General features: G+C 33.2%; 1 protein-coding gene across 10 annotated transcripts in view; it reads left to right on the forward strand.

The window, feature by feature from the left end:
- The window catches only part of LOC141448166 (dystrophin, isoforms A/C/F/G/H-like), an 898384-nt gene that overhangs the window by 255443 nt on the left and 620393 nt on the right, over window positions 1–22548 (forward strand). For all 10 annotated transcript variants that reach the window (XM_074116317.1, XM_074116303.1, XM_074116369.1 and 7 more), the window contains 5 exons: window positions 415–559; window positions 1096–1197; window positions 3549–3725; window positions 6234–6332; window positions 6587–6851. In XM_074116317.1, coding sequence (XP_073972418.1) covers window positions 415–559; window positions 1096–1197; window positions 3549–3725; window positions 6234–6332; window positions 6587–6851 — 788 coding nt within the window. The remainder of the gene's footprint in view (window positions 1–414; window positions 560–1095; window positions 1198–3548; window positions 3726–6233; window positions 6333–6586; window positions 6852–22548) is intronic.

Consider the following 22548-nt stretch of genomic DNA (forward strand, 5'->3'; position numbering starts at 1 on the left):
CTTTATCATTTTTGTTATGAATTTGCTATTTCATGTTTATTGTGTGGGAAGGTGTGGCAGCGAGCCAATCTTTTAGGCTGTAATGTCAGTGTTCCTCTAGATACAAAATTAGACAGTCACTCATTTCGTTCATTCTCTTAGAAATTTTTGTTCACCTAATACACATTTTGCAAACTTCAATCATATTATTCTTTTTAAGTGATGTGAATAAGTGAATATATGATTAATTAATTTTTCTTAAATTTTTGTACAACTTAACGTATATGTAATTTTCTCTTTGTTGTTTGCAATAGACCCTTCTGTATATACTATTAATTTTGATTCTGAAATCACCATTAGGATAAAGTGATTAGGTTTTATTAAGTGCATTGACTTATTAATTCCGTTGATTTTATTTAATTAATTTTCTGTTAGGCTTGCCATGTTACAAAGTAGTAAACAAGTAAATGGTGCTGTTGAATCTACGATGGCTACATTGGAAGAAGTTAAATCATTACTTAATACACCAGCAAATCCATCGGATGAAGGAGCTTTAACGGTTCGAATTAATCTTGTAAAAGTAAGTGGCTCTCTGTTATAAATTAATTAAAAGCTTTTCTTGAATTTAGTAAAACAAAGAATTATTGTATTGGTTACATCTTTTATTGTTATTCATTGTAGCTTCCAAATCAATAGTTTTCAGACATTTTTTGACCCAGCAACATGTATCTAGAACGAATTTAAGCACAACTTTATGTACTATAACGAAATATCCTCCCTCTAATTTGTTGCTTATAGACCTTCTTTTTGAGATTTTGCAATCATTCTTCCTCACATTTTCCCAGAATCCACCTGTTCAAGTAATAGTATTGCTTATTTCTTGTTTACATATATTTGTTTATCATGTCAATTTATTTGTAATTATTTAAGAAGATATCCTTTTAAACTCAGTTTTGTTTTTTCTTTATCTTAGAATGGAAACAATAAATCACTACTATTCATCAATTTTAAATTTTTATTTGAGATAAAAATATTGATTTAATAAAATTAGTTGTTGATTGATATTTTCATCTACTTCAGTTATTAGTAAGTACTTTTTTGATTTCTTTTTTTTAGACATTACAGGAAGAATTATTTAAGAAACAAAAGGATTTAACAAATGTGCAAAATAATGGAGAGGCTGAAAAAATAAAAACTATTTTAGCAGATATAAATAAAGTAAGCTTAATTAAATTCTAAATACAATTGATAATTTAATCAAATTTTAAAAACAAAGCTGATAATTTTACTGGGATTTCTTTCACAGCTTAATGGATTTATAGGCCAATTAGTTGCTCGAATTTTTATCGTAATTTATGTTGTTTTAAGCATGCTTACTTTCATTTCGAACTTCTTTCTTTTAATTAATTACTATTCAATTAGTATAAATAATGTATTGTTTATTTATACTGTATTATAAAAATTATACTGTTTTTATTTTAAGATAAATAGGCTTATTAATGTGGGTAGGCTTAATAGTATAATTTAAATATTTAAAAGGCTTATTTCTTGTATACCGTATATTCCTGGTAGAAGTAGTGCAAATTTTAAATTCTATTAAGCTTTACTACATGGATTTTACTGTTTCCTTTCATTTTAAGTTTCCAATCTAATAAATTATTTTGAATTACTTATATCCGTACAGGGTAGCTGTTGCTATTATATACCAATTTGGGAACAATTAGTGGTGCTTCAAGAAATTACAGTACTGTCAAATAAAAATTCTTAAATCAAGGTTTTTCCACAAAGAGTTAGATTTACGTCTGTAAATCGAAACTTTTTGTCATATTACTGTTCACAATCCAGTAACCTTACAAAAGAGCTTAAAAACTATCTTCAGGCAATGGAGATAAGGTGTCACAGGTAAAGGGATAAATAGACGAGACAGAGTTAGTAACATCAGAAACGAACCAATCTAGCTGAGGAAGCGATCAAGGATGATAGAGACTAAGGTGATAGATCTTCTCCAGAGGAACCCTTCACGCACCGCCAGGGCGCCATATGAGTCCCAGATTAAGATGGGAGCATGGCGTCCGCAATTGCTTTTCTAAAATGAAAATATCGTGAACAACCGAGTAGACGACAGGAGTGAATGGTCTAGAATCTACACCACCTAAGCAATAGAAACGAAAATATTAAGATGAAGCGAGAGAAATTGCTTTATACGTTTATACTTTCTGTTTTGTTTTAAGTAAAAAAAATATTTCGTTATTTATTACTCACTAAATTGAACTGACATTCTTCAATATTATTGATAAGCTCTTGGAAATTCTCCTTTTATTTCAGAAGTTTGTTTTAATTTATTAATTTTTCATTTTTATCAACATTTTTCGGTATCATTTGTCCTACCTAAACAAAAATATAATTTATTTAACTTAAAATTAACACCTTTGATTTCTTGCAAGTTTTTATAACCCTCTTTCATTTGTTTTTTTTTGTGCGTTTATTTTAGCTTCGTTTAATTTCAGTTTCATAAATTTTTATTAACAACGATTAATTTAGAAAAAATATTTATTCCTCACAGCATGTATCCTCTTCTTTGTTCTGGCTAGTTTGGAATTTTCATTCTCTCGCATAATTGTGCAGAGATTTGTACTTTTTGTAATTAATGTAATTTTTTGTGCCCTAATATTACTTCATTATCGTAAAATGTGATGAAACATATGAAGATTTTGTGTGAAAAAATTAACGTGTGGCTGTGTCATGGACACGGCCGTGTGTTGTACGTGAATACGTTTATGTAACGGGTTATATTTTTTATATAAAATATTTTTATTTATTTATTTAGGATGAAATCAAGGAAACAAATCGACGATCGAACACAATCTATGCCTATGCAGTCCGTTGTCCATGTAGAAGCGATTTCATCATCCACTTCCATAATTTCAACCGCCCCAGCTACAGATGTACTGACACCGTCGTTGATCCGCTCGGCCGCATTCATTCTTTTACGTTCTCGGCACAGCTTGACTCGGTCATATGGTGTTTTATTATTACCATTCATTCGATTGTTCTTGAGAAGCCCTTTCCAACCGTATATGATCTCTGTATTTGGTTTTGGCTTTTCGACGCGTATAGGCCGACATTATATATTTTTGATAATATTCTTTTTTTCTAACACCTTATTATATTCACTGTCACTATTTTACACTAATGTTTTATATGCAATCGATAGATTGTGACGACAGCTGACGATTAAGACTTAAACGAACATCGTAGCTTCTCCGAGTCAAAAGTTATACTCATTGCAAATCTCAATACGCAGCAAAATGATCTCAAAATGGCGGCGCTTCCTCCTCCACCGCGCGCGATGCTTCACAGTCCTCGCATATCGTAATGAATTCTACTTCACTAGAGGAAAGAAAATTCTATGTACACAATTAATATCACACTCAACTCCATTTCTGAAAATAGATAAAAACCCAAAACTTTATATTTATACATGTATATTATACATATTCATATGTTATATATAAATATATATATTTAAAATTATTTTTTTATTAATCGTTGTCATAATTTGTTAATAGACTCAAGACCTCTTATCAGAACATCGAGAATATTTAAATAAAAAAATAACATCATTAAAACGTTTGTTGGCGCAATTGGAATGTGTTACTGCGTGGGTAAATGAGGTGAAAACAAGAGTTGCCATTTGTAAGGAACTTAGTCCACAGGAAAGGCTTAGAGTTTTGGATAATATTATGGTAAGCATGTCTTCTAGAATATTTTATAAGATAATAAGATAGTGTGAAATATGTCTACTTTATAAAGATTACGAAATATTTATCCCCTTATTCCGTAAAATTAGTATTTTTCTCTTTTAGACGAAACATTGAATACATTTTTAAAGTATAGGAATTTTTTTTTTGGTTTTTGGATGATTGAATAGTAAAGAATAAAAATTATTATTATTTTTTACATTGCTGACGATTTTATTGTTTATTCAATCATCTACCGATCTACAAATAAGTTTTCATGTTTTGTAGCCCCGAAGATGATGGAAAAAACAACCAAAAGAATATTTTATAAGAATCAAATCTACTGTTAATTTCCAAGCAATCGTGTATAAAGCAAAATTCTCAAATTTAAAAAAATGTAAACAAGATCATTCAGAAAGTTTTAACCGTTGTTAGCCTATTCGATTGGTTGCCAATTATCCACATCATTATAGGCTGCCAAAGAACCTGCCACGGAGCGTAGCGGTGGCCTGTTTTCGTTTGGTCACTGGACACGATTACCTGCAGGCACACTTATTTAAGATCGGGATAGTTGACAACCCGAACTGTGTGCTTTGCGGGAACGGGCACATGACAGGAGACCATCTTTTTGAGTGCGAAGCCCTGTCCCATTTGACTGTGACTACTGACGAGCTCTCTTCAAGAGCGAAAATATATTGGGCGGCGAGACATCTAATGGCCGAGCGCCATTTAAAAATTTAAAAAATGGCATTTAAAAAAAACAAAAAAAAAAACATCATTATAGAAATTTTATTATTGCACATTTTAATATTATGCTATACTAATTTTAATATTATTTGGAAAATCTATTTTGAAGGTCATTATTTATTACTATACAGATATTAATAAATTATGTAACTAATTTTTATTTATTCAGGCACTGCTGTCTATCTCCGGAAAGTTAGCCGTAAGAAGCTTTTCTGATTCATACTTATTTCTAAATTTGAACTTTTGAAAATTACTAGAAAGTAAATTAATTTACAATCTACATGTCATTGCTTATATATTGCTTTAGAAAAGTTCGCGTCCTGAATTTTTTATTCTTTATTACTTTTTAAGAATGGTTTTCCCTTGGTTATTGATCTGGGAAAAAAAAAGATTATTCGGCATATGATCAAAGTATGCTGTAAATTCGTTGCATTGTTATCTCGTCAATAGCTGTCGTGGACGAGCTTGTCCTCATTAAGAGAGATGCTCGTACGTGCAAAAACCCATGAGAAAGTACGGGAGGGTTAGCTATTGTTCTTCCCTTCCTCGTTCACTCATTAATGTTATCAACAAAAAACAGATACACACGTTTGTTTATTACTATATTTGAATGTAAAAGAAGTTGGCCAATTAAAAAAGGATAAGTTGAGTAGAAGTGCACAAAAAGGCATTTTACATGGTATTACCTATAGTCAAAAAAAAGGTTCAATTAAAAAAACAAAAACAAAAAAAATATTGATTTGAATTAAAAAGTAAGATTTGTGTAGGCGCTCGAGTACGCCTACACCCAAATGCCCAAGGTGCCCAAGTGGGCGCTGTACGAAATAATAGTAGACAAAGAAGAATAGAAAAAATAAAGAGAAATAAAAGAAAAAGGGGAAGGTACTTACCCTTTGCAAGGAGCGATGTGCGTGAGGTATGTTGATAAGCTGCCTGAGAAGCGTTGAGAGGAAAGGAAGCTGTGGAGCGGAAGCGTGTATATATGTTTATGTGTATAAATGTGTGTGTGTGTGTGTGGTGAGCTTTGAGAAAGGGAGGCAATATTTGGGCTCAGGCTCAGAGAAGCGTAGCGGAAGTGGAAATGAGGTAAGCGGAAGAGTAAAGGGGGAATAGTGCAATAAGTGCACTATAAGCGGTGAAATATGCGTGAAGCGATATTCTGGAGAGGCGTTCAGATGCGGATGATGCGTACTGTTAGGTGTCAGCGGAAGTATGAAAGTAATAGCGTACTAAGGGCACTAGATGCAGATGAAAAATGATAGGCGTGAAGCGATGAGTGAAGCGTTGAATATAAGCGTATTAGCACAGAAACACAGAAGCGTAAATAGCGCGGTACCGCAGAGAACTGTGTAGGCTCGAAAGGTGACCACACGGTCCTAAAGGAAGTAGTGGGGCAAAGGGTCTAGAGTATAGAAAAACAAATAAAGGAAATAGAAGCTATAGGTCGTGACGCAATTGGATCAGAACCGGAAACAACAAGTTAATATAGACGGAAAGTTTGAGAGGATAAAAAAGGTGTAAAATAAGAACATAATAATAAGCGATAAGAAATATGTAGAAAGAAGGAAATTAAGGCGGATGCGTACATTAGTACGCGCGCGGGCGCGAGGCTGACTCGCGAGAGGCGGACGCTAGCCAAACTGGCCGAATGGTCTCGGTCACGACCGAACAATTTGGTTTGAAAGAAAAATAATAGTTTGGACAAAAAAGTATTAATTTAATTGGAAAATGCAATGTATTGTGTATTAACTAAGAATACTGTTACAGAGCTGCATATATGACCGTGAAGCTGAAGTTAAAGAAGTAAAAGAAAATTTCAATAATTTAGATAAAGAATGTCGAGGAGAAATGCCATCAGAGCTCCGGGTAGGTGTTTGTGTTTAATGTTACCATTTATTTGTCTTTATTGGCTTTTATTACCAGAGCAGTGCTTCATTTGTCACTTCCTCCTGTTTCACCTTAGTAAACAAATATTTACTGCACGACCAATATTGTTTCGATTTTCTAACCTATTGTCTGACCTGTCCTGATGTTTTGCTTTTCTTTGGTTATACATTCATACATAAAAGTTCCATACATTTAAATTATTTATTTTATTATTATTATTATTATTATTTTAGGAACAAATCAAAAAGCTTTCTGAAAACTGGCAGTATCTTAAGAATCGTGGTGAATTATCTCCTCCTAAAATTCCAGTCGGACAGCAAACGGTACTGACAAGTGAACCACAAAGTCCACAGCATTTAAATGAGAAACCCTTAATGACTAGTACCCCTATATTGAAGAAAAGTCCAAATATTGTGCAAAAATCATCCCTCTTGAAGCAAGGTCAAGGTACTCCGGGAGTAGCTGATGTAACACAATCACCATCAGCAGCAGCTAAAGGTAAGTGGACTTTTGGTTTTGTGCTTCTTTTCTACAAATAAATACATTTAAATAAAAAAAAAAGCTTCTTTTTTTAATACTTATATATTAATTTTATTTAATTGATACGGAAAGAAAGTCTGTACTATAACAGGATTTAAGATTTTTTATTATTAGTTAAAAGTATACTTTAAGTATACCAACTTTTAAACTTAATCCAATGCTTATTGAAGATCTTTAATTAACTTTAATAATTAAATGAATAAAAAACTTCATTGCAAAGAAAATATCTGTATTTTTTTTACTTAGATATGCATATTGGTTATATAATACACATCCACATATTGTTTTAAATTTAGTTCATATTGAAGTTCGTTTATTTAGTACACTTATTTTGATTACAAAAAAACAAAACAACATTTTGGTCTTTTGCAAACAACCTGCTTGGGTTGTTACATTTAGGTTATGAGATGTACTTACTTATCTAATTGTGCTTTAAGCAATTTAATGTTATTCAGAACGGAACGCATTTTTTACGAACCCAACATGTTATGTTAAAAATGAGCCATTTCGTGCTTGGAAACCCTGAATAAATACGCCTTTGCGAAGTAAGAAAACACCTCGTGCTGCTGAGTTAAAGTCGGGCTTTCTGCAGAAAATTGGTATTATTTCATTGGGAAAATAGCATTCTATGACACTTCAATTGAGCTCATCGTAGCAGGTCCGACCTGTTATAGGTAACTGTTCTTACTATTGATAACTATACTTTAAGGTACTTTAGATGCTCAGCTGTTTTTTTAAATAGCGTCACAACTTGATGCATTGGCTCCTGCAGGATAAGATCCTTGAGAATTCACTAGAGAAAACACGCAAACTCTGCATGTCCTTATCGTGTTTCAACAAAACCATCTGTTTATACTCACAGCTATTCTTGTTCAGGATATTTTTTTGGCAATTAGCCAACATTAAAGCATTTAGTTCGACGTTGAATGCTAAATTTTTCTTACTGGGAACTTACTGGATACTAAGTAATTCGAGGCCAGGAACGCAATTGTCTGCTGATGCCCGTAGGGAAGTTTTCAGGTGCACTCCAAGGGTTATTGTGATATTCTCCACCGACGCGCAAGGTGGTTAGAGGAACGTTCTTAGAATTTTGAATAATCAAAACGTTTTAAATTTGAACATCACATAAATCAGAAAACAATCATAATTGTTTTCGATCAATTGCTATCACTATAATTGTTTTGAAATAATTTTTAGAACCTCAGAAATTTAAAATGAAATAAAATATATAGTTCCGTAAGTATTTATAATTTTATTTATAATTATATTATGTCTTCTTTAAGAATACATTGGATAAATAGATATGGATATATATTAAATACAGAGGCGCACCAAAATTTTTATGTGTTGAGAGATTTGATTTGAAAAGTAAATACATTATTTTCTCATTTTAAAACGTTCATTTCTCTTAGAATACAACATAATCACTTACATAATGCGAATGTTTCTGAGGTTTATGTACATCATTTAAGCAAAATGGTCTTCTGAAACCATAAAAATAAATCAATTAGTTAGTTAATTACTTTAGTTTCTGTGAGGTTCCTGGACGGCTCCAAGGCAGAAGAAAGAATGAAAAGTGAGATAAGATAGTTCGGTAAGCCTAGAAAAAGTGACTAATATCTTGCATTTAGAGCTAATTGCAACTTGCAATGTATTAGTGCTTCAGTAGTTTTTAGAAAAAGATAATAAATTTCTTACTAGTAATTTCCTAGATGTCTAGACGGCTCTGTAGATAACTAGTCCCACGTATTCTCAAGCAGGCACTTTGTTTCGGCCAATTGTTTCAAATAATTTAATATTTAAAAATGACAAATCCGTACATTTCGATTAAATGACATTTAAATGAAAATTTGCAACTACCCCTTCGCCTAGAAAATACCGCTAATCGAATATCCCAGAGAAAATATTTAAAAGAAAAGTTGTTGAACGTAGAGTAAGTACACCATGTATAAAGAAAATCTATATTCATGTAGTTTTCATTGTGCATGAATAAGCTAAATAAAAATTCTCACCAGAGATACATCTAAATCTATTTGTTTACATCACTGTTCACAGAAGTGTATACTTAACTTTTACCCAACACACAGTATTCCTTTTTCATCAAGAACCAATAATATTTTTCCAATAAGTTTTCGTTACATTATCAGTTTTCTTACCCTACTGCTAATGCAGTATGTAATCAATGTAACCAATGTAATCATTGGTTGCGCTATTTTGTCATTTACATAAATACATGTATAAAACACTTTTTTATTTATTTATAACAAAACCATTAAATATGTATTGGTTTCTGTACAAGTCATTGTACATAAATATCTATACCTTCCCCGCCGAAGCGTAAAAGGAAAAGATTAATTCTTTTCCCACAACTCTAGTAAAGGCAAAGAATGTCGTGAAAATCAAGGAAATAAAATTAGTGACAAAACTTTTACTGATTGATAAGTGTTACAATCCGCTCCTATTGCTATTAGTTTTTCCATTATCTTTGGTGCATTAAATTCCTGTTTTTTCTGTCAGCGTTAAGAAAATCTGGAATGAACCCCCTCAGATTCTCTCTTACTTCAATTTTTGAGGCTCTGGTTTACATATATTTTTTTTTTAATACTCAATTTTAAAACTTACTTAATAAATACAAACTTCTGGTTGTAATACTGCAACTTACACAGAAAGATACTTAAGGGGAAATCTAGAGAAGGAATTAGCTGAGTGGATAGCATATGCTGGAATCTTGCCCGGAGGTTTTGGGTCTTTAAAGAGAGTGTATTTTCCGAAGGCCGGCAGTGCACTGATAACAGCTCCCCCAGGCGTCTATCAAATCAGATGTTAACATGTCTTAATTTTTGATTTATTGATTTTTTGTTTTATATTCATTTTTTTTAAAAGAGGTAACCTATCAGCATCCCTCCACAGATTATTGGTAGTTTTCTAAAAATTATTCTTGCAAAAGTTATTCTACCTATATTTATGTACACAGAGGCATTCATAGAAGGCCAAAAAATCTCAGAAAGTTATTTCAGTAAAGGATTTAGTAATTCTTTCTTAGTTGAGGTTGGCTTTGCAGGAGTCGGATTTATGAGACCAATTCGGAATATATAAAGTATCATCTTTCTGTTATTTTTCGTTTTTGGGATATTTTGTTCACACACACACACACACACACACACACACACTCACTCACTCACTCACTCACTCACTCACTCACTCACTCACTCACTCACTCACTCACTCACTAACTAACACTCACTCATTGAACATTTACTAAAAATACTTTTTCGTAATCAGTTGATCTCAAAACAGAATAAGTAATACGCCAAGTTAGTAAATAAGTGAAATAATACTTTACATTATTACTTTACATAGAGTGTAACTAACTATCGTTGGGGAGATTGTTTATGGGCTGAGAGCAAGCTTGTTTTGAGGTCTCTAAGGGACAGAAAAAAAGAAGATTTTTATCGAATGGACTTCACTTGCTCGCTACTGTGGATGAGGTAGATGTTGCTAGCAGAGACGTAGTAATTGGATATTTATTTAGGCACATTAGATAATTTATACTGAATTAGGGTTAAAGGGCTTTATATTTAATGTTTTAGATTAAAAATGATTGGCCAAAAGTTGTAAAATCGTCCAGAAATAACTTTATATTTATTATGTATTTGCAATTCCATAATGTAATAATTCGTATAAGCTAACCTTTCTAAAGCATAATTACATCAAGATTCATGGTTTAAAAACAAAATTAATAATTGGGGGCAGTACACGAAAGAAATTAGCAGAAACAAAATTTTTGAGCGTTGACAAATATAAGTGCATAGTGAACGAAATCAAAAGTACAAATAACAATAAAATTGTAGGAAGAAAAATTATCTAGCGGAATGAAACAATAATCACAGATCAGAGTATGATCCATACCAGGACCTGACATTCTCTTAACAGACAGAATGGAAAGGCCAATGAGATATCTGGAGCGAAGTGGCTACAGAAGAAAGAGCATTAAGCTTGGAAATCGAGGAATAGCCTGGTGCAAAGATACAGCTGTAGTCCATCATTCATGCTGCACTATCAGGGAGCTGTAGGACTGACGGGGCTGAATTAGGCCGTTAATATTGTTAGCATAAGGTTTGCTGACCTTGTCCAAGAGGGTGGCAGAAAATCATATAACTCAAAATTCTCAATTTCAAAAAAAGAGAGAAATAATCGTGATACTTGCTGTTACAGCTGAAGAGATAATAAGCAATAGTTATTTATTTAACAAGTGTGGAAAGTAGTACTTTTCCTCACACAAGGCAGGGTTTGCACGCACGAGCGAGCGAAGCGAGGCAAGTGCAAATTGCCGAGTGTGAGGAAAATACTTACACTCGAGTTAAATATTATATTTTTTCTGCAACCATTAGGGTTATTAACTAAAAAAAAAACTAAACAGGAATCACTAGAATCCATTTTAAATTTCTATAAGGTAACACTATAACCTTTTTAACAGTTATAATTAAAAATATCTAATTATTTATTAAAATATTATTTTTATTTCTATATTCCTTTCAATTTTTATTTTATTTTTTTAATATTCGTTTTTTAATTATTTAGATAAAATAAATTTAAATAAGCTTATTAGAGTTTTACAGAAAATATTTATGTTAATAACAAAACTTTTATATCAAGGAAGCACAATAAAGTTTTTCCACTCACTAGTGCGGAAAGTGACACTAATGGGAATTTTTCCCCACTAGTGAGGGAAGTTGGGCATTACACAGCTGATTTTAATTGAGTAATGAGAACATTCCTACATGGTTGCAGAAAAAGGATATTATCAGAAAGTGAAAAACATTAATGGCTAGAAATAATAAAGATATAGAAAGAGAAATAAGAATGATTGAGAAAATCTATTATTTAAGAACTAAAGAAGTTTCTTCTCGGGTGTGTTAGTTATTATAGATGAAGTTGGCGGGACATAATTTACGAGAAGACTTGAGGATGTAAAGTGCTTCTTATTGTGTAGGGCGACACAGGACCACTTCAGGATTCGCTCTTCAGGACGCACTGGCTGCCAACCTTTATGGTACTTTAATGCGTATTGTATGAACCTCCATCATTCACATGTTACATTGATTTTTTAACACAATATCCTACACTGAATTTGTACAGCGATATTTACAACAGCAACTTTTTTTCTACTGATTTTTACAAATATCGGGTTGGCAAATAAGTTCGTTCGGTTTTTATTTTGGTACAGATTCATTCCGATTTTCTTTTTTTATTTTCGGCGCAAGCGCACAACTCGATTGTTCATTTGAAAGTATATGTTAAGCGTAACCTTTCTATGAATTTCGGTTTAACAAACATTACTATTGTGCTTGCTGCGTAGCTGTAAAGATGGAAGAAAATAAAGTGCATTTTCGTCATATTTTGCTCTATTATTTTAAAAAGGGCAAACGAGCTGCAGAGGCTCATAAAAAGTTATGTTGTGTTTATGGTGATCATGCCCTAACAGAACGCGTGTGCCAAAAGTGGATTGTCAATTTCTGTTCTGGAGATTTTGACATTAATGATGCGCCCCGCTCCGGTCGCCCGACTGAGATTAATTCAGATGATGTCAAGGGCGTAATCGATAAAGATCCATGACAATCGATGAGAGAGATAGCAACAGCACTTAACATATCATATACGAGCTCCGAAAATCATTTGCGCTGGCTGGAATACGTTTCTCGGCTCAATGTTTGGGTGCCGCATGAATTAACCGAGACCAACTTAGCCACTCGCATATCCATTTGCGATAAAGTTGCGGAAACGTCAAAAAAATACCCATTTTTAAAGCGGATGGTAACGGGAGGTGAAAAATGGATCGTCTACGATAATGTAGGGCGTAAAAGATCATGGAAGCACTGCAGTAAGCCGCCGCAAACAAGCTCGAAGGCGGAATTGCATCAGAAGAAGATAATGCTCTCCGTATGGTGGGATTATAAAGGTATCATCTATTACGAGCTGTTACCGTCAGGCAAAACAATTGATTCAACTGCATAATGCTAGTAGTTAGCCAAACTGGACCATGCAATCCGCACAAAACGTCCAGAATTGGCAAATCGCAAAGGTGTCGTCTCCCACCACGACAACGCCAGACCGCATACGTCAATGACCACTCGGAATAAACTGCTGGGATGTTTTGCCTCATCCTCCGTATTCACTGAGCCTGGCACCTTCTAATTATCATTTATTCTGATAGTTGCAGAACTTCATGAACGGAAAAACTTTCGATAATGAGAAGACTCAAAAAACATTTTGATTGGTTTTTCGACGATAAGCCACAGAAGTTCTGCGAACGTGGTATAATGAAGTTGGTGAAAAGATGACAAGAAGTCATCAATAAGAATGGTCAATGTATAATTGATTACAATTTATTCTGTGTATCAAAAAAGTTGTTATTTATTCCACCCTCAAAAACCGAACGAACTTATTTGCCAACCCTATAGAATTGAATTCTATGGATAATTTAAGATAGTTAATTATTTGTCCTTTAAGATAAAATCTTTTAATAGTAGAGAGGGCTGTTATCGAATATAACTTTGCTATTAATAACAAAAATACAATAAATTACTAAACTAAAATAAAAATAATTGAACTAATTAATCAGAAACTAAACAGATATTTCTATAAATGAGCCGTTCGCTGCACAAATCGATTACCTCCACTTTTTGAAATATCTTAAATTTAAGTGTCAAAGCACTTGGTCCTAGCTGTTTATATTTATAATTAATTTCCCAAATAATAAAGATTAACACAATTAAACGATTTTTGGCCATTGAATAATAAATAATTCATTTCAGAAGACATTTTGATTAACTCCGAGTTCTCATGTAAATCGTTGTAATTATTCAACTCAAATTCAGTAGCAGACGTTGAATGATAACGGTAAATTTATTTGAATTTATATCATAAACGGAATTTTAAAAAAACAATGTACATTATTTCATCGCATTTCTCTAGTTTTTGTTTTAGAGTTAATTGCATTGTGATTGAACAGCTCAAATAAAGCAAAATACAAAACTTCTATTAATAATGTGCTTCTAAGGTTCTATACGCATTTGTATTTGTCAGAAATTCCTCAATAATGCTCTTAAAGTATTTTTCCAAATATTTCTTGCGATATGGTTTATTATGTATTGGGCAACCTAATAATAAAACGTGTCCCAAATTTTCTGGTAATTGAGTATTACAGTGTGCAATTTTTCAGTTTTTGATTGATACGTCACATCATTCAATAGAGTTTAAAATACTTATTACTTAGCTTACTTAGCTACTTACTTAGCTAAATAATGTAGCCTCATTTTTTAATGCTACTTTATAGTAGTATCCAGGAACTACTCAAACCCTTATCTACTAATTTTTCAGTAGTAGTCATTATATTAGGAATTTTTGAGGTTAACTAAGAAATTATAATTAAAAAAAATAGAATGAATTGGGCTCCAATGGTCGAAGTGCGTAAATACGAGTACTAGCTGAAGCACTTTATGAAGTAAGTTGTTAATTGAACGATGCATTTTTTCTACGAACGTTAGTAGGATAGGTTACATCATCCCAGGATAGTACTTCTTCCTGAGGATTCGCCAGAAAGAGAGGGAAGCCGAGTAAGTCATTCAAAAAAAAACTTTTTTAAAAGAAGAATTTAGCGTTCTTATTTCATTTATTAACACACGTATTAACAATATATCCCTGCATTCCCTTCCTACTCTAGAAATTCTAATCGATTATTATTTTTTTCTTTTTCTAGTGCTTTTCTTATTATTTTCTCATTCTTCTGTCCCTATCTTCGATGGAGTAAATATATTCTTTGTTCATAATTTAATAAAGCATTAAAACTGCGCCACCTTTTGTAGTTCGGCCCCAGCGGAAGTTGAAGTACTATGCTCTCACCGCCCTTTGTTCCCGTATTCTCTCGTCCTTCTTTCTCTCATTTAGAACAAGTTTCTGTTATCTTTAACCAGCATTGTCTTAGGCGCAAGAGTGTTTTATACTCTAGATTTTAGCAGTGTTTCATCTGATAATGAACAAGTTTAACTGTGTTTCTGCTATTTGAAAAGTCAATTGTTTTTTTAAATTTTTTTAAACTTTTCAGTGTAGTTAATTCTATTGGAAATGTTTACCATTGAATTCGGTGGTAGTGGGGATGTGCCTTGGGGTTGAAAAACAACCAGGGTTTTATTCTGTATTAGTTCGACCAAGTTTGTTTGCACAGAGAACTGATTGCTCCCAGCGGGCAAAGGTTTGACCTAAAAAATTAGATTTTATATATTTTCAGACAAAAAATCGTTATTTTTGAACGCTTAAGTTACACTTTCTTTCAGAAGGACAACTCTAAGGTCTCGGTAAGTGATGTACTAGAAGGAGTAACTGGTAATTTTAAAAGCGGGTAATTTGGAAAAAATTAGATTTTTCTAATGTAACTAACTGGTAATTGGTAGCAAATAGCTCCACACCCATTAAGGAAAATCTCGAAATTCCGAAAATGTTTTTTTGGAAAGTGCTACTTCAGCCGATTATCTTTAAATTTAAAAATTCAGTTATCTTTTAAAGTTATACAGGTGACAAAACCTAAATGGTAGTTGGACGTAAAGCCCTTCATGAAAAAGTGGGCCTTACTTTGTGTGGATAAAAAGACAGTAATGGCACATAGGAGAATGGCTGAACCATTCCCTCCTCTCCCAGAAGTGCCCTTCATTTTCTCGGAGAATATTTCAAATTAAAGTTAAAGACTATTTATGCGCAATAAGTTCACTAAGTCTAAAGCAGTCCTAGAAACCGCCTTTAAGAAATCCTAAAAAAAATTAAACATTCTTTCAGTAAAGATTATTTCACGTTACCAATTTTGGCCAAAACATATGGTGACATCCTCCGTTGGCGCCTTACCTAAATATCACATTTGAACTTACTGCGGTTTTCAATTTTGAGTTACGGCGGGTAACACACACACATTCGCGTACAAATGTGTAAAAACCATTTTTTCGGACTCAGGAGACCACAAGACGAATATTTCCGGAGAATCCTCAAAATCTAAATCTGCACAACTACTCAGGAGATTAAGAAAGAATAAAAGCGAGGATCAGGTTGCTGACGATCTTGGCCAAGAATATACAGGTTCCAGTTTGATGTTTCTTCATTCATATTCTGCAACTATGTCGTTCTTTTCTGACTATTTATATTTTTTGATTTGAAGAATATTCTTAATATGGGATGATAAATCTATTGGAACTTGTATTCAAATAAAATGTGAGTTATTGTTTCCACAATTAATTATTAGCAACATAGTTCTATTAAAGAGGTTCAATGTCTTGAAATATGCAATGTTTGTGTGGGTAATCTGCAGGAAGTGGTTGGTTTTAACAGAAGAGCCATGGAGGGCAATGAAAACCAGAGATGTTCTCAGAAGAAAGAGGTTGTGAAGGGAGCATTAGGGTGAAAGGCAGCTGGCCGTACGTATGTGAAGGCGTGTAGTGACGTAAGTTGTAGCGGAGAGCTTTACAGAGGGGAAAAGCCTCAGACGTGCGCCTGTAGTGGGGTTTGTTTATGCGCTCACAAGTTGAGGACACTAACTTCCAAGTCAAGAAGATTCTCCAAATACTTTAACAAACTCACAGATAGACAGACACCCTGAAGGACTAACAAACGTACTCTACTCTGTCCCGCACGTGTTCACTGGCTCCTTAACCCCCATGCCAAGTCCCAAGACTTCACTTCCGCGTCCTGTATAACTCACGCAATCCACTAACTTATGCAAATTAGCCTAGCTCTTCTCATTCTGAGACTTCTGGTCTAAAGACAGCCTGGGCAGTGCTTGAAGAAATTCCAAACTAAGAAACTGCGAGCATACTTACATCGCCTTGTGCCACTAGGCACTCAATTATGCCTCATAATTAGGCTTACTCTAAACTAAGCACTCTATACTGCTTAACTACTTTTACCTCTAAACCCCTTTTAGTTTAGCTTCAACTGAATTGTCTTTAATTGAGTAGTAATTGGTCTTTATATTTAAATAATATTCTTACAGCTTGTTACACTTATAAAACAATTTTTCTACTGTTAAAACTCATTAATAAAAATTCGGGCAAACTCTACGGTATTTGAATTCAAAAAGAATTACTTTTATTGAAAATATGTAATTCTCTTGGTTTTAATTTTCTTCTAGTATTTGTTTAGATATTAGCTGTGGTAACCTAATGCGCAATAGAAACGTGGATGGGGAAGGGATTAGCTCAGTGCTTAACGAGCTGGATTCTGGTTCGAATCCAGTTGTCGGACCTTTAGATTTTTTTTCTTGCTTAGAAAAGTCTAAGTTTACAGCTCGCTGACAGTGAATGGACAATGTTGTCTATACTGATAGAATACAGTTCAGGCACAGATTGAAAAAGACTATGGGCGCCATTGTCCTCAGATGTCGAAGCGCCATAAAATAAAACTAATAAAAAAATGTATTTTTTTTTTCTTTTTTAACGTTTTTGGAAAGATCTTTCATTTAGAAATCGACTTTAGACCAGAACGTAGTTCATTACGTTAGGCTTTGCATCAACAAAGGACATATTCGCCTTCCTGCTACTTATCTTAAAAGAACTGAACTCAACAGTCGCTTCCGACAATTTAACTAGTAGCCTATTGATTTAAAGAACTAAACCCTCCGCAGGCAAATTGTATATTTGTAGATAAATATTATATAAAATGTATATACGACGAAATGTATGTAAGTTTATCGTTGTGTAAACATATCGAAATGTATGTCGTATATTCGTTTTGTGTATAACTCTGGTTTTGTTTTTTGTTTAATATTAGCTTTTGCATTGTAATCAGCACTATTGATGTTATACATGTTCAAAAAATAAATAACAGGATTTCAGGGCCTGATTTCCTTTGTACACTCCTAATTATTTCGGACTTATAATGTTAGCTCTTGAATGAACTGATGCATTCTGTAGAATTTATATTTAACAAATATTTCGCATCCATTGTTTTTCATTACTTTTTTTGTTTTGATCGCCAGTCATGGTTGAGTTTCGGTTTGATTTTTAATTTATTTTCTGAGATGGAAATTACCTTAAACGCGAATGGTGGCGAAATGTAAAAACTTAGATATCTGTTTTGTTGGTAGTAATTTGTGGATAAATGAATGTTGAAATGAGTTTATACCAATTCGGCAAAATGCCAAATGCCACCGTAGTGCAACATAGCTGGGTGCACGAATTGCCATAGCAATGTTTGGTGAATTGCTCAGACTCAGAGGTCGCAAAACGTTCAGTATTTGTCTTAGCCCTTCGCTAAGTTCTTCACGGTATTATTTCTACAAGATCGGCTGGTCATTCGAATAATCATGGGCCTCTTCTTAGGCACCGCAACCTTGCATCTCATTGTCATTGGACAATGACAACCTGTGTTTGTTTTTTTTCAAAAGGAATAAGAAAGACACTAAAGCTTTGTGTAGAAGGCCACGTGTAGCTGAGGGTGTGAAGCTCTAGGACAGAACAACTCCTGCCTTCAGCTTTTCTCTAAACTCTAATTCTGATAAAAACATTACTTAAATGGCGCAACAACCCACTAATGAGTCTGGGCCTTCTCAATAAGCCTCCCCCAGGCATCCCTATTTTGTGCGGCAACCATCCAGTTTGTGACGCCAAATAATGAACTAGCGTCCGCGGCAACACCATCAATCCACCTCGCCTTCGGCCGGCAAATCTTTCTTAGACTATGGATCTCATCGTGTCCAGCCTATCTTAGCTTTCCTAATTTTATGAACCTTACCACATCCATTTCCTCATATAGGCTATAAAGATCCTGGTTTTTCCTTCTTCTCCATATCTGCCCGCTCCTAACCGGGGCCATATATTTTGCGGAGTATTTTTCTTTCAAACGCCAAGAGCTTCTTTTCATCTGCCTTTCTAGTGGTCCAGGTTTCCGAGCCATAGGTGAGAACTGGCCGTATCAGTGTTTTATAGAGTCCCACCTTCGTCTTTCTTGAGATCAGGTTAGACTGGAGATGTTTGCTAAGTCCAAAATAGAATACTCACAAGAATTTCTCTTACTAATATCGTTCTAACTTAATTTTTGTTGTTTGTTTTTCGTATCAACTGAGTTATATTTAATTTTTACCGACATTACACAATATGTAATAACTACATTACCTAATCAACCCTCCTAAGGGAAAGTTCCTAATATATTACATTACGTATGTTACACAAAAATGACACCGAGAAAAATCTACCTATAACCTTTCTCTGAGGGGTGCCTTTGATAAAATTTTTCGAGAAAATATTTCAAACAAAAGTTAAAGACTTACGTACCACTAGCTAGTTTAAAGAAATCGTCGGAACCGTTTTTGATGAAGTTCTAAAAAACTGAGAAATTGATTCCGTGAAGTGGATACTTCCCTATTTCGGCGGCCTTGTTGGTGCCTAACTGTTTTAATATTTGAACTTGCTCCGATTTTTCGTTTTTCAGTTGTAGTTATACACACGCGCGCGCTGAGAGAGAGAAAGAGAAATAAAAAATAATAAAATTAAAATCTATACAGAAAGGAAAAACGACTGGATGGGTGCTCCAACAGATCCCTGGGTCACGATGGCTGTTCACACCTTACATCCAAATGAATCATTTTTTAGAATGGATGCAACTGGTGGATTCATGTATCTACCTAAATTTATGGATATTAAACCATCTAACTTTATCTCAGAACATAAATTTCATAAAGAACAAAAATAAGAGAAAAATGCACGGCTTACGTTCGATTACTTGCGTCACACCACAACTCCTCACCATTAACTGAAATCTCAATTTCATTTACCCACTCAAATACAGAATTTGGAATTAAATCAACAAATTTAAATTGCTTTAAAAAAAAAAAAAAAAAATGCGAATTTCAATTTCCGTTTTGGCCGAATTCCATGATACTTCGAAGGAACTTAGTACAAAAAGCTTAACTTAGTTTCTACCATAGAAATTACAACTTTTAAGACTTAACTTCAACGTACTTGGAACCGCTCCAATCTGCAGATTGAACTTCTTCCACATTTATCCTACTAACTTTACTCACTCTTAAAGTGTTTTTAGAATCAAATTTTTATGGGTATTCAGAATTTAGTTGCATTATCACGCAGCTATTCAGAAAAAATATTAATATTTATTTGGAAATTATCATTTCATAGCTAGAAGTCCACAAAGGAGAAAATGTATTTTTATAATTTTATACTACTGCTATTGCATCTCCTTAACAAAAACTTAAGTTAAGTATAAGGGTTGATTAAATGCCAAAAGGTACACAAATCAGCAAGTACCCAACATTACATTCATACTTCAGGTCGTATTTCAGCCAAAAAGAAACATTCCAAAGAGCATGTATTTAATTGAAATGTAACAAATGATATCATTTAGGTAATTGTTTACAGCATTAAATTAGCATTCTTATTGTTTAAAAACTATAGATGTCACAGGTCATTTTCATATATGTACAAAATATTTGTTCAAGTAACAGACCATTTAACTTTAAAGTTCCCAGCTAAAAACGGAGAAAACTGCAAATTTTGGCATAGTTTTTCTCGAAAACTGATTAGTCTACATTTTGGCAAAAAAATTATACTTATAAAGGATGATTTGCCCTTATTTTAAAGAAAATTTGGGAATTTTATCTTTTATAGAAAAAGAGAAAAAAATTGTCAAAGATGGGTGTTTTTCAACGTTACGTTTTTTCGTGCAGTTTTTGATGATCAACCCTTATACAACTGTCCTGCCGAACAGTTTTAATAACCTTTAATTATTACAAAAACATTTAACAAATGAAAAGGCATCCAATTCAAAAAGTGGCAATAAAATATGGATTCATTTTTATTTTATCTTACTTGACTGAATATCATACTTAGTTCGCATTTAGCTATTGTGGAAGCAACTATTACTCTTAAAATCAAATTACAGTTAAATTGGTGAACATATAATTAATTACTTAGTAAATTTTCCTGAGCAGTCTGAATGGAGTTGGCTAAGTGAATTAAAATAATCCTCATCCCCTTAAAGTTAACTGTTTTGTAAATGTGTTTGTTCAGTATTTAGTTACTCATTTAATCCTAAAATTTTTGTCGTAAAATTCTGTGGGCTTCATCGTAATTAATTGAGCTCTATTGAGCACAAAGTTTTACTTAATTTATAAAGTAACCTTAACTTCGGAGAACTCTTTATGAGCCATGTGCTTGGCTTGAAAACCAAGCGTAACTCTAGCGTCGAATCGCTGTAATTTTATGTAACTTAGATCATTACTGTTACAAGCCAAATATTTGAATGTTCTTTTACATCAGAGTTCTATCACTATGTTAACTCTCAGTCATCTCTGTCAGTTATCAAATCGGTATCTATTCTTCCCCTTATATAGAACTTACGCAAAACTTACCGGTTAAAGAAAACTTCTGCCATTACAACATCCTTGCATTTCCTAATTAAAACTAAATACCTGTAATTCAATCTGGTTTTACAGACTTTCTTCTGCATCACTGTATAATATTTTGCAGTACATTTACAAGTTTTCTAACATAATTTTTAATATACCTTCTTATTTCAAAAATTAAACTAAATGTTTATTAAATTATTGATTGAAGATGTTGTAAAGAGGCAAACAAATTTCAGAAGCTCTTCTAAGACAGTGATTAAGGGCTCGAAGCTCCATAATCTGTTGTAAAGTACTTCGAACGTCAACGAATTCAAGTTGTAGCAAGCGCATTGTGACCTTTTTGCTACCTGTAACCTATAGAACTTAAAAGGTCTCTCGTTAAGCGGCACCCCTTCTTAGTATATCATTTGCTTTCCTTACATTGTTTTTGTGGAAGTTCTTTAAAGATAAATTAGATAATTATTTAGTAGTTTCGATAAAAATGCCTTTTTAAATCCCTTATTTTGTGTATCCCTGGCCTTAAATGAATCTTTATTGATTGCAATGTACCAGGTACCATTTAGACACTGCACAACGCCTGAGGAATTAAAAAGAAACCACAAAGCAAACAGGAGTGAATGCTTTGAATGCCACTGGTCCCTTCTTGTGCAATCCTTCTTGCTTTCGAGATCTCCTCTCCTGGTAGAGTATGTCTTTGAACCCTAATGAAATAAGAGCGTCTATGTGCTTTGTTCGTTTGACCAGAAGGGTGTTTTTTAAGTTGCTGAACTTAAATGAGTTTTATTCTCTAAAATGCGCTTCTATGACGGTTAATTTTATTAAATTAATAAATAGATATTCTCTCATCTATTTATTAATCAGTATTTTAAAATGAATATTCAATAAAAATTGACAGTAATCAAATAAAACAGAAACTTTGTTTAAATATAAAAAAATGTCGTAAATTTTACCGCATTTTATTGAGGTTAGGATGACTGTTTAGTGCACAAAATTTTCTTCAATTAATTTTTCGTTAAATAAGTTGAACAACCTACTGTATGTATGTAATTTAGAGAAAATGATCTAGCCTTTATGAGAAAAAGTGGAAAGTTAATAATCATGAAAATAATTAAAAATGCGAAAAGATATGAACACGTTCTCTTCTACTCAAATCGCCAGAGAGCTAAAAAGCTCCGCCATCAAAGTGTATGTTTTTAGTTAGTCAAAATTCAAAAGTAAATTCTGTTATTTCCGGAAGATGCCGTTTACGAGAGT

Source organism: Rhodnius prolixus, unplaced genomic scaffold (genome assembly GCF_049639745.1).
Source record: "Rhodnius prolixus isolate KJV_2025 unplaced genomic scaffold, Rpr scaffold_1, whole genome shotgun sequence".
Classification (NCBI taxonomy): domain Eukaryota; kingdom Metazoa; phylum Arthropoda; class Insecta; order Hemiptera; family Reduviidae; genus Rhodnius; species Rhodnius prolixus.